At 43.2% G+C, this 14,017-nt stretch overlaps 1 protein-coding gene and 1 pseudogene across 9 annotated transcripts; both read right to left on the bottom strand.

The window, feature by feature from the left end:
* Window positions 1-754: 754 nt before the first annotated feature.
* HNRNPH1 (heterogeneous nuclear ribonucleoprotein H1) lies at window positions 755-9,793 on the bottom strand. 9 transcript variants are annotated; one of them, XM_052642479.1, is made up of 13 exons: window positions 9,745-9,793; window positions 9,130-9,285; window positions 7,700-7,855; window positions 7,346-7,489; window positions 5,727-5,865; window positions 4,599-4,777; window positions 4,449-4,520; window positions 4,259-4,392; window positions 3,980-4,115; window positions 3,523-3,582; window positions 3,341-3,430; window positions 2,597-2,689; window positions 755-1,503 (listed from the first exon to the last, which is right to left on the bottom strand). In XM_052642479.1, exons 2-13 carry the CDS (start codon window positions 9,224-9,226, stop codon window positions 1,385-1,387), a joined length of 1,419 nt encoding a protein of 472 aa, XP_052498439.1. In that variant the 5' UTR covers window positions 9,227-9,285; window positions 9,745-9,793; the 3' UTR covers window positions 755-1,384. The 9 variants fall into 9 exon arrangements, with proteins under 9 accessions (XP_052498439.1, XP_052498443.1, XP_052498444.1 ...); XM_052642483.1 differs by lacking the exon at window positions 9,745-9,793 and adding an exon at window positions 2,096-2,145 and having other exon boundaries at window positions 9,130-9,311; XM_052642484.1 differs by lacking the exon at window positions 9,745-9,793 and adding an exon at window positions 2,096-2,145 and having other exon boundaries at window positions 3,371-3,430; window positions 9,130-9,311.
* A 1,284-nt stretch (window positions 9,794-11,077) lies between these two features.
* Window positions 11,078-12,408, bottom strand: LOC128050358 (tubulin alpha-1A chain-like; annotated as a pseudogene).
* Window positions 12,409-14,017: the final 1,609 nt, after the last annotated feature.

Raw genomic sequence — 14,017 nt, 5'->3', positions numbered from 1 at the left:
ATAAAAATGGCTTTGAACAGCACAAGCCTTTGTTCACAGCTCCAATTCTGAATTCTAACCTCCATGCAGCAAACAGTTTACATTAGGGGGATGATGAATGAGTGGCAATTCCCAAATTCCCAGTGTTAAGTGTCTGAAGGTAATTCTAGAACTGTATCTGTATTGCTTACTACCTTCCTAGCAAATGACACTGAGTTTTACCTATGGATAAAGATTTCAATTAGAGTTAAAAGTAATCATTTGTTCTCAATACTTGATAGCTTTATACTTTATAAAGTAATTTTGCTCCCAAGCAGACTTGATCTTGAGGAGCGAAGCAAAAACAAAAGACTGAATCTCATTTCAAAGTCCTCTATGAGCTAGCTCCTTCTAGAAGGAGCAAAATTCAAAAGACGCCACAAGATTGCCTCTGGCACTTACTCAGCCATGCTAAGGCTTCCACAGACATGCAGAGCATAACAGAAGACACTTCTGCCTCCCCCTTGGCCTTGTGCAAGTGCTTAGCAAGTCAAAGGCAATTCAGATCACATCCTGTGCAGCCAGGCCAAACATACCGACCTTCCACGGGACCCCAAAGCTTAATTTACCTTCAGTTGTACTGGAAGGAAAAGTCTGAAGACATCTACACAACAGCCACAACTGCCAAGCCTGTCTGCCACAGCCAGAGATGCAGGCCACTGTTCACCTACGCCCCAGGCAGCAAGAAAGCACCAAGAAACAGTCCACAAGACACTGAAGCACAGACCAGACAAAGTGCAGTTTCTAAAAGGAAGATTTATTCGACAAGTTTCACTTAGCGCAATACACCTAAAAGGAAAATCACAATACAATGAAAAATTTAAATCAAGGCCTCAGAATTTCATACAAACACCAAGACCAAAATCCTATAAGTATTGGTATTGCGTGTCAAATTTCCCCCATTAACTTAAAAAAAAGCTTAAACTTACGTGCCATAGAGGTTATTAAATGAAACTAGAATTAACAAACATGCCAAATGTTTCACTTTTAATTGTAGACACAGCTCCTATATTGAGTTTTACAAAAAAAAGCATGTCTTTCAACATGCATCCAGACAGTGTTCAATGTAATGTGATGTAAGAGCAACATTTAACATAATTCAACTGCTTTAACCTAAATACACTTACTGCTTAAGTACATCCTACAATAGAACTAACTTGAGAAAAATTATTTAACAGTAATAGTTTACTCAACCTAGTTGTTACATCCTAGATGAATGTGTTCAAAAATACTGAACCTTAAGTCTTTAAAACAATCCTGATTTCCACTTAGAGTAAGCATAAATCACAAGCTTGTATTGCAAAACGGTTAAAACTTAAGTTTTTCTTTTAAAAAACGCTGACCAAGAGGCAGTGACCAGGGGCGGTTACACTCCCCACCCCCCACTCATACTGGACATGCTAGGTGTCCCTCCCATTCCGCTCACTCCCACAGATGCTCGGCTTCCACTACTGTAGTAGCTGCTGCTCACTGCTCCTGGGCTGCCTGCAAAGACATCGATTGGACAAGTCAGGATAAGCATCAGGTTAGCAGTCAACTAAAATACAGCATTCCAAAAAAAAGTTTAAAAAGTATACGAGTACAAATGGCTGCTGTCCAAGTGGCGAGAAGCATGTTTGGGAAAAGGGACTCCCGACTGCAAACAAGTCTCAATAAACCCCTTTTCTCTGCAGTACCAACTTGCCAGACTCTTGTGCTACCATTTATTTGGATGCTTCAGGATCAACGTTGAAAAAAGTTTAAAGGAAAACTAGTGTTTTTCAAAAATTGCAGAATTACTTCATGTCGTTTTTAAAGCTAAACAAAGCATTTTAAAAAGAATTTACCGTAAACATTCACAATGTGTCCATCGAATGGCATGTGTGAATAGGGAGCACAGGGGCAATCTCTTGCTTTTCCTATTCATGGTGGGCAGGAAGTGAGACAACAAGGTTGGACTAAAGGCAACTCACTGTGCCCAAGATGGCAGCCTCCATGGAGTTAAGTAAGAGCCATTGACTGCTATAGAAAGTGTTATTACAACATATCAATATTTGCTATTGGGAATTTAAATTATATTTTTTGAGAAAATATTTACCTATGCAATGTTTGATTGAAAATCACTGGAGTTTTCCTGTAAAACTTGGTCTGCAAAAGGATTTTGTAGGGTAAGACTATAATACCAAAATCACCATTCTTTAGACCAACTGAAAAAATTAATTAATAAAACCAATCCTAGGTTAACTGACTAGTAAATACGGTCTTGAACCCAACCACCACTCTAAATTTTCCCTCCATCTAACATGGACTTACTGCTAACAAAAAGACAGAAAAAGAGAAAGACTTTAATGTTTTAACAAACGGAGGCAGATGTTTTCTGGCTCAACATTATTCAAAGTTGCAATATTGACTATTTTGAATTCACAGAATACTTCCCCCTCCCAATGATTGATTCTGAAAATTAAACTATTTGAATATTTATATTAGGATCAAGAACATACATTTAATAGCCCAATTTTACCAAGAAAGGAGCCTGAACATTCCCCACTAAAGAAACCTGCCTGAAACTCATTCTAAGTATATAAAGAAGAACACTTACCGTATCCACTCATGCTGCTCTGGCCACCATAGCCGCCTCCATAGCCACCGCTCAGCTGCTGGCTAGCCGGGCCACCGTAACTGGACTGGTTTGCTGTTAAGTTAAGACAACATTAGAACCCTGTTTCTTATGTAGCGTGGTACCTGGTGGTACCCGGCTTGCAATTCTAGATCTATCATTTTCCAGTCTTGATCTCAGTACCACTAGAGCCTGCTGTACCGCCTTCTGCCTACTGCCTATGACCAGACTACCTTTCTATCCATCGTATGAGCTAGGCAAACACTTAAAAACCACAAGGCCAAAAGTACACATAGCAGGACTGAATCCACATTTCCTTAAGTAGAGGCATTTTGACAACACCTTATGAAACTGCTTAATTGGATTTAATGGGATTTCCCCCCATGATTCCATATAATAAGGGTGTTTCAATACACAGGTATCACTGAACACCTAATTAAGCCCAACCATTTATTTTAATCCTGTGCTTTTTTGCTAAATATTTTAGGCTTATACTTCATACTTACAATTCAACTAATTTCTTTCTACAGTCCCCTCCCCCAAAAGTACTTCAAACCAACTTATCTATTCTAAGCATTTTACGTAACTCACAGACATTTAAAGCATACTATTCAAATAAAAACTTTTCTTTGCCTAAATTTTGCTAAACCCCTTATAAATAACTTATATAAATTCACTTATATAGATATAAATGTTTTGGTTTTTAAAAAAACTAACGATATTTACACAAGCCCATGCCTCCCATCATTTGGCTACCATAAGCACCACCGCTTGCTCCTGCTGTAGAATTCAAGAAGAGTTCTACATATCTGTGTTCTGAAATGAGAGAAAAGGCATACAAGGTTAGCTTAAAAAAAAGACACTAAAGTGATATTTACACAAACCCATGCCTCCTAGCATTTGGCTACCGTAAGCACCACCGCTTGCTCCTGCTGTAGAATTCAAGAAGAGTTCTACATATCTGTGTTCTGAAATGAGAAAAAAAAAGTTTGAAAACATTTGTTGGTTAAAGAAAAATAAGCTCTTTTTAAGTTCTTATAAGTAGATCTGTGAACTTATTACTTTTAGTATAAAAATCCTAGCTGCTTGTTCTCAGGTGATTTAATTCATGCAGGTTTTAAAAAGCAGTCAAGCATTCATCTAAATAGCTTAAGTCTGTCAATCAAGCATATACCTTAAGTCAGTGTTCTTATCAAATTAACTTATCAAATTCGTTTTAGTCACAGCAACCCAAGAACTTTTTAAAGATCCACAGAACCCTATCACTGGATTAAAAAATTTTCACATCCTCAGTATTCCTCTATTATAATCATTAGTCACACAACTACCTGTAAAGAGACCCCAAAATCCTTAAATCACACTTACGCATATTTGCTTTGTCTTTTGACATAGCTGCCACAGCATCTTCGTGAGTTGCAAACTCGACATCTGCTTCACCAGTTACTCTGCCATCAGGACCAATTTCAATATGTACTCTCACAGGGTTGAGTGGTGAAAAAAACTAAATACAAGGTATTTCAAAGAATCAAAATCAAACCTTGTTATAAGAAACAAAATTCTAACATGCTGCTTCACTTAAGTAGAACCACCACGTTTTCACTGCTATACTGAAATAGACAATGCACCAACCCGTCCTCCACTTACATTATAAATGTCATTCTCAGTGGCTCTGTAAGGCAATCCCCGCATGTGTACACAGTGTCCTGTTGTGCTCTGGAAAGTAGAGCCACCATCCCCGTATCTGTGATCAGACATTCCTGAAAAACAGTAATTGAGGTCTAGATGAACAAGAGTGTAAGTATCCCTCAGAAGAGAAATTCAATTCTTACCTTACCTCTTCCGAATCTATCTGACCCAAATCCATAGCCATCATTATAGCCATTATAGTCATCATAGCCTCCGTAACCTGAAAAGACGAGAAGTACTATCACCACATGAAAACACTCACAAAGAACAGGCCTCACGACACGTGCAGTCTACATACCTCCACCATAAGCACCACGCCTCATCCTTTCAAAGCCAGCTCCTCGCCCAATGCTGTTATACCCTCTGCCAGCCCCAGGTCTGTCATAGGGACCTGGGCGCTGCATGGCCATAAGTTTTCGTGGTGGATCATAGTGAGTTCTAACTTCAGCTCGACTGCTCTTAAAGATTTCGATATACCTAAAGCATTGTTCGTGAGGAAGGGAGGTGGGGAAGGGAGAGAAAACATTAGTTCATTTCATACAGGTATTTAGTTACACAAGAAAACAATGAAGTCATAGCCATGAAACTGACTAATATTTAAAGCCAGATTTCTTATATTTGCATAGGCAATGACCAGAAATTCACTCAATTTTAAGATTTAATGTAAACTTTATAGGAGAAAAACATCCTCCTCTGAGGCAGAGCGCCCAACCTTAGGGGTAGAGAGGAGTACTGTACATGTGTTAGGAGGGAAAGAATTCCACTCAACTTTCAACATTTCATGTCTTAAATCCATTGGCATCATGTATAGCAAGTGGGCTAAAAAGCCAGCCTCCACCAACAGTCTAGCCCACACTACACATATCCTTCCGCCAATAAATTCCCCAGCCTATGCTTTTAGTAGGAATCAGCATAGGTAAGCGCATGCTTCAATGAAAAATAGTCACAAGCAAAGAGAATATAAAACCTTGTGTGACAATTTCTTGAAAGCTATGCTTATTAATACATATGCAGAATATTTATACAGCAAGAAAAAGTTTGTTGCATTTCAACTTTAAAACAAGATCAGAAAGTATCACATTTTCTTATGGTAATATTAATTTACTAGGTGGGTGTTATTACAGCTAAAGCCAGGTTTGCATTAACATTTTTAAAACCATAGTCTCTCAACTCCACTGACTGGGGTTACTTAGGAATCTTACAAAATTGTGAAGTAGATCAAATTAACTGGGGACAATTTCAAAATCTAAAATTTAATCTGAAAGTACTATCAGACTTTTGACACTGGAAAAGTTTGAAAATTGTGGCAAAATATCAAATAGACTATGAAATCAGATTTTTTTCCCTTGATTCTAAGCAGAGAGAATATGGATTTAATTGTTTACCATAAGAAAAGTGACAAATCCAACCAACCATCCATCCCCACCTGTGCCCTATTCTTTCCTTGTGTTTCTTTAGAGCCTTTTCAGCTATTTCCTGTGAAGCAAACTGCACGAAGGCCTCCCCCGTACTCCTCCCCTGGAAGTCCACCGGCAATGTTATCCCATTTGGCACGATTTCCAACCCTTCAACCCAAGGACAAATAACCCCAGTAGGGGGGCAATATTAACATCACAAGCCCAGAAATGATTCTTCTTATAGCTTTAAATAAACCAGAATTTTAACTTTAGGTGAATGGTATGCTTTCAACAAGTACTCTTTAAAAAAGCATTGCAGTAATATGAAGTTCCATTATTACAAACTATAACTCAATTCTTAACACATCCCATGACATGGTATAAAAGAAAACACTTTGAACACAGGATGCATTAAGAATTCAACAATTAAGAACACTTATTTATCTATGCAACTTAATGTTGAATTATACAAGAATTATACACATTTTCAAGCATTAAATACAATAGTTTTGCAAATTCAAAGATACACCTTTTACCTCATTTCATATTTTTCAATGTTTTAAAGTTAGTGGAACTTCAGTTTTAAAAAATTACATATTTAAACATTTTATATACAAATTGAAACATTGCTTAGTCATACAATTGACAAACATACAGTCTAAGCTTTCAACAAACAACTGATCTAACACAGCACAATCATGCACTCTTATTCTCTAATAGTAGTATGATTCACTTCTGGAAATTCCGTCTATGAAAAATCCTTTCCGTGGATACATTCCCAAGCTTACAAAAAGGACTTAAAGCACTTTCCTAGAAGATATGAAATTATGTTCATATTTAACGATGTTGACAGATAGCATTCAATTCTCACCAATTTAGACAAAAACAGTAAAAATAGACTTGATTTCAAAAATTCTGGCAAAACATTAGGACTTGATACATATCTAATAGTCAAAATTTTAATACATACTACACTAAACCATGAAAGGATTTGTTAATTCCAATTTATAACATCAAGAATATTAAGCAACAATATTTAAAATATATGCTCTAACATTCTGCTAAACATTCAAATACTTTAGGCCCAAAACAATTTCAAAACAGTTTCTGTACTTCAGATACTAAGACTACATTCAACCTACACTTCCTTTCAGTAAGTTTAATTCCCTGGCTAAAACTAATTGTTTCCCTATTTTTTTCTTGCATAAACAGAATGAGATTATTAGAGACATTTCTGGCCCCAGTACCTACTGTGTCTTACAATACAGACTCCTGCCATAAATTACAGCAGCCTAACACACTAATCTGTTAAGGGATCTTACCTTTAATGTGAAGCATTTTGCTGAACAGCAATGTGAGGAAAGTAGTTAAGTTGTTGAGGACAATCCTCAAAGATCTACTCTGAACTACAATACTAAATATAAGCAAAGTTAGCATTTTGGAAATAATTAATCCACCTTTAAGATGGGCTTAAATCCACCTTTAAGATGAGCTTAAATTATTTGACGGTCTCCAGGAAGAAGAAAACATCTGCATATACTCACAACCTATTTAAATATCTAAGCTTCTCAACTTTTAAGTCTATTCAATCACATGTTGCCAGCTGCTAGCCAGAACTCACTGCTCAACAACAAACACGACTACATACCTGAGAAGAACTGAACAATTTCTTCCTTGCTACATCCAAAGGGGAGTCCTCTAAGCCGTACAAAGCCATCATTGGCCGTGTCAGGACTATTTGGACCAGTATGCTTCAACACCCAATCCATTTCAACGTTGTTTGACTTGAATACTGAAAGAGGTGCTTAGAATTAGTCAACTTCGGAAAGTTACACAACAATGTTCAGACTTCCTGGGTCTTTAGATAATCTAGGAAGAGCTGCCATAAACTCTTAGATGACCATTTCCATGCGGTCAAATACCTAAAATTCAGAAGGGGTAAGATAGATTTCTATTTTGTTTAATGTTTTATTTACTGTTACTAGGGCAACGTAAATCAAACCTTCAACATATCTGTGTCCCATAGTTTCTCTGTCTTTTTTCAGGGCCAATTTGACTTCATCTTCTGATTCAAGTTCAACAAAAGCCTCTCCACTCGGTCTGCCTTCTCTGGTGTAGATGAAACGAATACCTTGAGCCCCATTTTGAATTTTGCAGTCTGGAAAGAAAACAACCGTTAATACAGAATTTAAAACGAAAAACCACCTCTGGGTGATACAGATAAAATGCCTATACATACCCCCACTACAAAGGAAGTCATTTGCAAAACCTAGAATGAACAACATTGTTACTAACTCCTAAGCTGTCTTAGTAATTAAGCAGTTTTCCTCTCATGACCAAACTTTATTCCCCTAAACACATTCCCAATCCATCAAGAAAATCCAATATTCAAAGCAGTTTCTTACCGAACTTATCTCCAACTCATTACTCATGTGTGTCCATTAAACATACTTTTAATAACTCCTCAGCACATTTTTCAATCTGGACTTTGTGATTTTATGGTCTTTTCTGAATACACTTCGTTTGGACTTTTGATTCGGGGTATTAGACAGTTTTACCTTACTAGAAGCAACATCAGTTTCTTGCTCAAATCCGAACTGCAGGGCCAATACTCACCTGAAAGGGGATCAATGTTACCAAGCTAAAATGCTCCAAACGCACAGCTGAAGCCAAACCCAGTCTTGCTCACTGCAAGGTGGCTTCCAATGTACTTGCTTCTTGTTTTACAAGTCGTTTTCCGTTACATACACTGAATTCAGATAGTAAGTCAATACTACAAATATCCTTCCAACCTGTAAATTTCTTCCAAATATTATCTTTCAGTCTAATCTTACACTGAGAATACGGGCATTTGGCAGACATTCAAGGAAACCTACATACTGGAAAAAAGCTACATAGGCAAGAAAACTTTCCCGAGTTTCAGTGCCCTCGACTGTAAAGCGAGCCGGACCACGAACTCTTCAATTACCAAATCCCGATTAGGAAAACTGTCTTAAACTAAGAATTGATATTTTCTTTTTCCGAAACAGAATGCCCCTTTTCAAATCAATACCCAAATTTGAAAAGTGTTGGCAGTTTAAATTTGTAAGGTATTTACTGAGCTACTCGGCAAATTTTTTCAAGATTGCGGGGAAAATCCGGTCTATTCCCATTTATCCTTTGTAAGAAAAGACATCCACAGAAAAATACTTAAAAAGATAACCAAAAATTCCACCAGAGGCCGCATTCCCCCCCAAGAGCGCCGGGCGGGTGGGGCTTTCGCAATTTCCATTGCGTAACCGCAGCCGGCTGGGCGCGCTCGACAGCGGGAACAGCTGCCGCCCGCGCCCCACTAGGGGGCGCCACGGGCTCGGCCCCGCCGTTGCAGTCGCCTCCTCGCTCGCCCGCCCTGCGGCCCCAGGTGCGTAACTCCAGCCTCCGTTTCAGACTCACCAGAAAAAAACCGCTGCACTTCGTCTGCAGAGCAAGACCAAGGCAAGCCCCGGACCTTCACCACGAACCCCTCACCGCCTTCGGTGCCCAACATCATGGTCTCCTAGTGGGTGCTGGCGTCGAATCAGACTGCAAGACGGGGGACCGCAGTCAGACCTGGAAAAACGTTAAAATGAAACAGCCCTCGGCTCTCGAGACGGCCCGCCTGCCCGCGGAGCCTCAGGATGGGTCGAGCCCGTGAGGACGTTCCGACCCCAGCGAATGTAGCAACGAGTGTCCCACTTGCCAGCAGCCGGACGCCCGAAGCCGCTCTGCGCACCAGGTATCGTGGCCTCCAGCCGAGGGGGAACCCGGCCTAGCGCCAGCGTGGAGGCTAGGAAATGGCGGCGGTCGCTTCCGCTCCGCCTCCTCCGACATCTCACACAATAGAGTCGGCGCGGCCTGCAGGCCTCAGCGGCCCTGCCGCAACTCGGCGAGCCATTCCTGGCTCCTAACGGCAGCCCTCACGCTGCCAAAGACCCTCACGCTCTACACAGACCTAGGGGCAAGCAATCCTCGCAAAACTGACAGCCTCGGGGGACGCTGGGTGGGAAACACCGAACGACAAACACTCACCTGCAAACACAACTTCGGCGCGGCTGAGGCGAAATGGCTAGTGGGCGCCTGCGCAACCTAAATAAGGCCCATTGAACAAGCTCTGCGCACGCGCAGCCAGGTGCCCGCACCGCCCTCTTGCGTCACACAGAGCTCGGACGCATGCGTAGTTTTACGAGCCGGCCCACTCCAGCCCGCTAATTATTATTCGCATGCGTATTTGGTTCAGCCCCACCCACCTCCTTAAACCCACTGGGCTGTTTTGCGCCTGCGCCTTGCCGCGATTAGCGCGCCTTAGCGGGTTTAGTTTCCTGCGCATGCGTCTTCCTTCAAACTGCGCTCGACTTACCCTTCAGAAGGGGGAGGGGAATGGCGGCGGCCAGTTCTTTGTCGGAACGGTATGAGCGTTTCGGGCTCAGGGTTGTGACGAGGTGTCCCTAGCGTGTTATCCGCAGTCCTGCCCGACCTGCAGGTACAGAGGCTCCCAGCCCTCGCGCCGTCAGCACTCCTCTTCTCCCTAGAGCCAGTCCGTGACCAACCGGGCGCTGCGGCACGGCATGCTGGTGCGCCCGAAGCCACCTCCGCGGTGTGCGGAGCGCATCGAGGCCTTCGCGCTGCCACTGCCCCTTACCTGCCGCCGTTGGGCCTGGGGCTTGGACCCACGCGGGGTCTCCGTGCCCGTGCCTCAGTCCCGTACCCCGCTTTTGCCCTGACGAGCTCCCGCCCTGCGACCCCGCTTCCTCGCCTCGGGTCAGCCGGCCGGGCGCTCGCACGAGAGTGGGGCGCCGGATGCCGCGTCCCGCCGCGCCTCGTGAGCGCAGGGTGAGCCGCCGGTGCGCGCCCGACTCCCCTGTCTCGAGCAGGCTCCCGCTTAATTCTCCCAAAGCTAAGCAGAAAACCGTTACGGCTTGCCCGCAGGTGGGTCACGCCGTGTGCTCAGAAGACACTAGAGATGTTTGAGGCTAGTGGATAATCCCACATTTCCTGCAGCACTGCAGAAACTGGGGCCATTCCTGTTGCCCCCCAGTCCTCCCCTTGTCTGATCCCAGTTGTCCTCAAGCCAGGGGTAACACAGCACAGGTCTGTCTTGAGTACCACCATGGGTAGATACAAGTAAAACATGTTTTCACCCCTGCAGTGGTGTAGAAGCCACATCCAGTTTTGGGGGTTTTGTGTTTTGTTTTGTTTTGTTTTTTTTCCTTAAAATCTTCATTTTGAGACTGGACAAGAGTCTTACAGATACACATGGAAAAGCAATCCATGATCACAGTTGAAAGCGAAGACAGTGTAGTCAAAGTTTTCATGCCTGTCAGCTAGCTAATGCTGAAGCTCTGGGTATGACATGCTGCAGGCCTCAAAGGAATGGTAATTTGTATTCCTCTCCTTCTTCCTCTGCCTCTCCTTCAACAGAATCCACACAACCTCAGAATCCTGTTCGAGGGCAGCCATGTCCTCACGGGCCTCAGAAAACTCTCCTTCCTCCATGCCCTCACCCACATACCAGTGAACCAAGACATGCTTGGCGCGCATCAGGTCAAACTTGTGGTCCAGGCGAGCCCAGGCCTCAGTGATGGCTGTAGTGTTGCTCGGCATGCACACAGCTCACTTTATTTTGGCCAGGTCTCCACCAGGTACCACGGTAGGAGGCTGGTAATTCATGCCAACCTTGAAGCCAGTGGAGCACCAATCCACAAACTGGATGCTATGCTTGGTGGCAGTGGCAGCATTAACATCTTTGGGAACAGCGTCACCACAGTACAACAGGAGGAGCAAGCCATGTGTTTACCATGTTGAGGGCTGCATTTCCCCATCTGGTTGGCTGGCTCAAAGCAAGCATTGGTGGGCTCTGCTACAGAAAGCGGTTCAGGGTAGGCTTTCTCAGCAGAGATGACAGCTGTGGCCAGAGGGAAGTGGATGCGGAGATAGGGCTCCAGGTTGGTCTGGAACTCTGTCCGATCCACATTCAGGGCGCCATCAAACCTCAGGGAACCAGTGCTGGAGGACACTGTCTGGCCAAGAAGGAGATTAAGATTCATGTAGGTTGGGCACTCAGTATCAAGATTTCTGCGACAGACGTCATGGATGGCCTCATTGTCTCCCATGAAAGCACAATCCGAGTGCTCCAGGATGGTGTGGGTGGTAAGGATGGAGTTGTAGGGCTCACTTGCATCTGTGGAAACCTGGGGGGCTGGGTAAATGGAGAACTCCAGCTTGGGCTTCTTGCCATAATTGACAGAGAGACGTCCCATCAGCAGGGAGGTGAACCCAAAAGCAGTTCCTCCACCAAAGCTGTGGAAAACCAAGAAGCCCTGAAGACCTGTGCACTGGTCAGCCAGTTTCCAAATTCGGTCCAAGACAAGGTCAGTGATTTCCTTGCCAGTGTTGTAGTAACCTTGGGCATAGCTATTGGCAGCATCTTCTTTGCCTGTGATGCTCAGGGTGGAAGAGCTGGCAGTAGGTGCCAGTGCAAACCTCATCAATGACTCGGTTGCAAGTCTATAAACACTGCTCTGGGCACGTGCTTGCCAGCACCTGTCTCACTGAAGAAGGTTTGAAGGAGTCCTCTCCCCCAACAGTCTTGTCACTTGGCATCTGGCCATCGGGCTGGATGCCGTGTTCCAGGCAGTAGAGCTCCCAGCAGGCGTTGCGGATCTGGACACAAGCCTGGCCAACTCGGATGGAGACGCACTCACACGCGGGGCCTACGGCTCAGCAGGCGCAGGCAACAGAAGTAGACGCCGGTCTTGGCTACCATCCCCAACAAGCTAAGAGTCAAGTAACACACTCCGTTTTCCAGTTTTAATGGGTTTGAGAAAACTGAAGAGGAAATGGAATAGAAGAAGAAGATAATCCAAGATAAGGTCACAGCGGTAGGCCAGGCCCAATCCTGAAAGGCCATTTAGGCCTTGACAATGGTGATAACTCAAAATGCGGCAGGCCTTGGCAGGTCTTCATCCGGGTACAATAGGACTTGTTTGAAAAGGAAAATTATTGTTGGGTGTGAAGAGGACTCAGATGGGACAAGCATGGTGATGCTGCTTGCCCTCAATTGCAAATGGAGCTAGAGGAGAATAGAGAGCATTTTGGCTGAAGTCACCAAGATGTGGGATTCCGTGCACATTGGACTGGTACACAGGAGGGCTATTGGCAATATATATTAAAAGTCTTTAAAAAATACACATCTTTGGGAGGGGGTTTTGGGGGAGAATGGATACACATATGGCTAAATCCCTCCACTGTTCACCTGAAACTACCACACATTGTTAATCAGCTATATCCTAATACAAAATAAAAAGTTTAAAAGTTTGAAAAAATATATACATCCCGTTTGACCCAAACATTCCATTTCCACTTTTGCACAGTTTAGAATTTACGAGAATGTTCATCACAGCATGAAACAGGTAAATTTTAGAAGCAACCTAAATGTCAAATGGTGTATTGAATAAATTATGGTACAACCTTATCATGCATCATCATCAGGGGCAAAATTGATTCCTGAGTGTGAGGAGGAGAGAATACAACTAAGCTATTACAATGGTTTTTGGCCACAGTACGTAAACAAGAGGTACGGTGTACCTATGCTATAAATATTTCACGTCGGGGAGAAAAAAAAGTTCAGAAAAACTGAGGTATGTAGTAGAATACTTTGCAGTTATTAAAAATGGTGACTAGAAGTATGTTTTTGAAAAGACATTTACAATATTTGTTGAGTGGAAAAAAAAAACAATGAAACCTTATTATGCATTGTTAAGACTTCCCTGGTGGCTCAGATGGTAAAGCATCTGCCTACAATGTGGGAGACCCAGGTTCGATCCCTGGGTCAGGAACATGCTCTGGAGAAGGCAATGGCACCCCACTCCAGTACTCTTGCCTGGAAAATCCCATGGATGGAGGAGCCTGGTAGGCTACAGTCCATGGGGTCGCAAAGAGTTAGACACAACTGAGTGACTTCACTTATGAAGCAATAATACAGTATGGCTCAACATCCTGGAAATATAATTATGCACGTGCATAGGAAAGAAACTCTACATGTATGGAAGAGATAGAATCCAAGGTGTTTACAGGGACTAGGTGATAGGAGCATGGGTAAGTTTCTTCTTCTCCTGTGTATTTTCTCTCTCTCTCTCTTTTGGCCATGCACGGAGCTGTGCACAGACTCTTAGCTCCCCAACCAGGGATTGGGCCCATGCACCCTGCAGTGGGAGTGGAGATTCTTAACGCCTGGACCGCCAGAGAAGTCCCTCTTCTCTGCTTTGCAGTTGTCAATACTAAACACATTACTTGTAGCTTTAAA

The sequence above is a fragment of the Budorcas taxicolor genome, chromosome 7 (assembly GCF_023091745.1).
Source record: "Budorcas taxicolor isolate Tak-1 chromosome 7, Takin1.1, whole genome shotgun sequence".
Lineage (NCBI taxonomy): Eukaryota > Metazoa > Chordata > Mammalia > Artiodactyla > Bovidae > Budorcas > Budorcas taxicolor.
The sequence above is the reverse complement of the archived record's forward strand: the minus strand, read 5'-3'. Positions and strand labels throughout refer to the sequence as shown.

Bases quoted from the DNA above. Each gene is read 5' to 3' on its own strand.
- HNRNPH1 (XM_052642478.1), bottom strand. From the start codon at position 7,982: ATGTTGTTCATTCTAGGTTTTGCAAATGACTTCCTTTGTAGTGGGGGT. The intron at 7,490-7,699 runs GTTTGATTTACG...CACCTCTTTCAG, and splicing joins GGGACACAGATATGTTGAAG to TATTCAAGTCAAACAACGTT. The intron at 5,866-7,345 runs GTATGTAGTCGT...CTTGGGTTGAAG, and splicing joins AATTGTTCAGTTCTTCTCAG to GGTTGGAAATCGTGCCAAAT.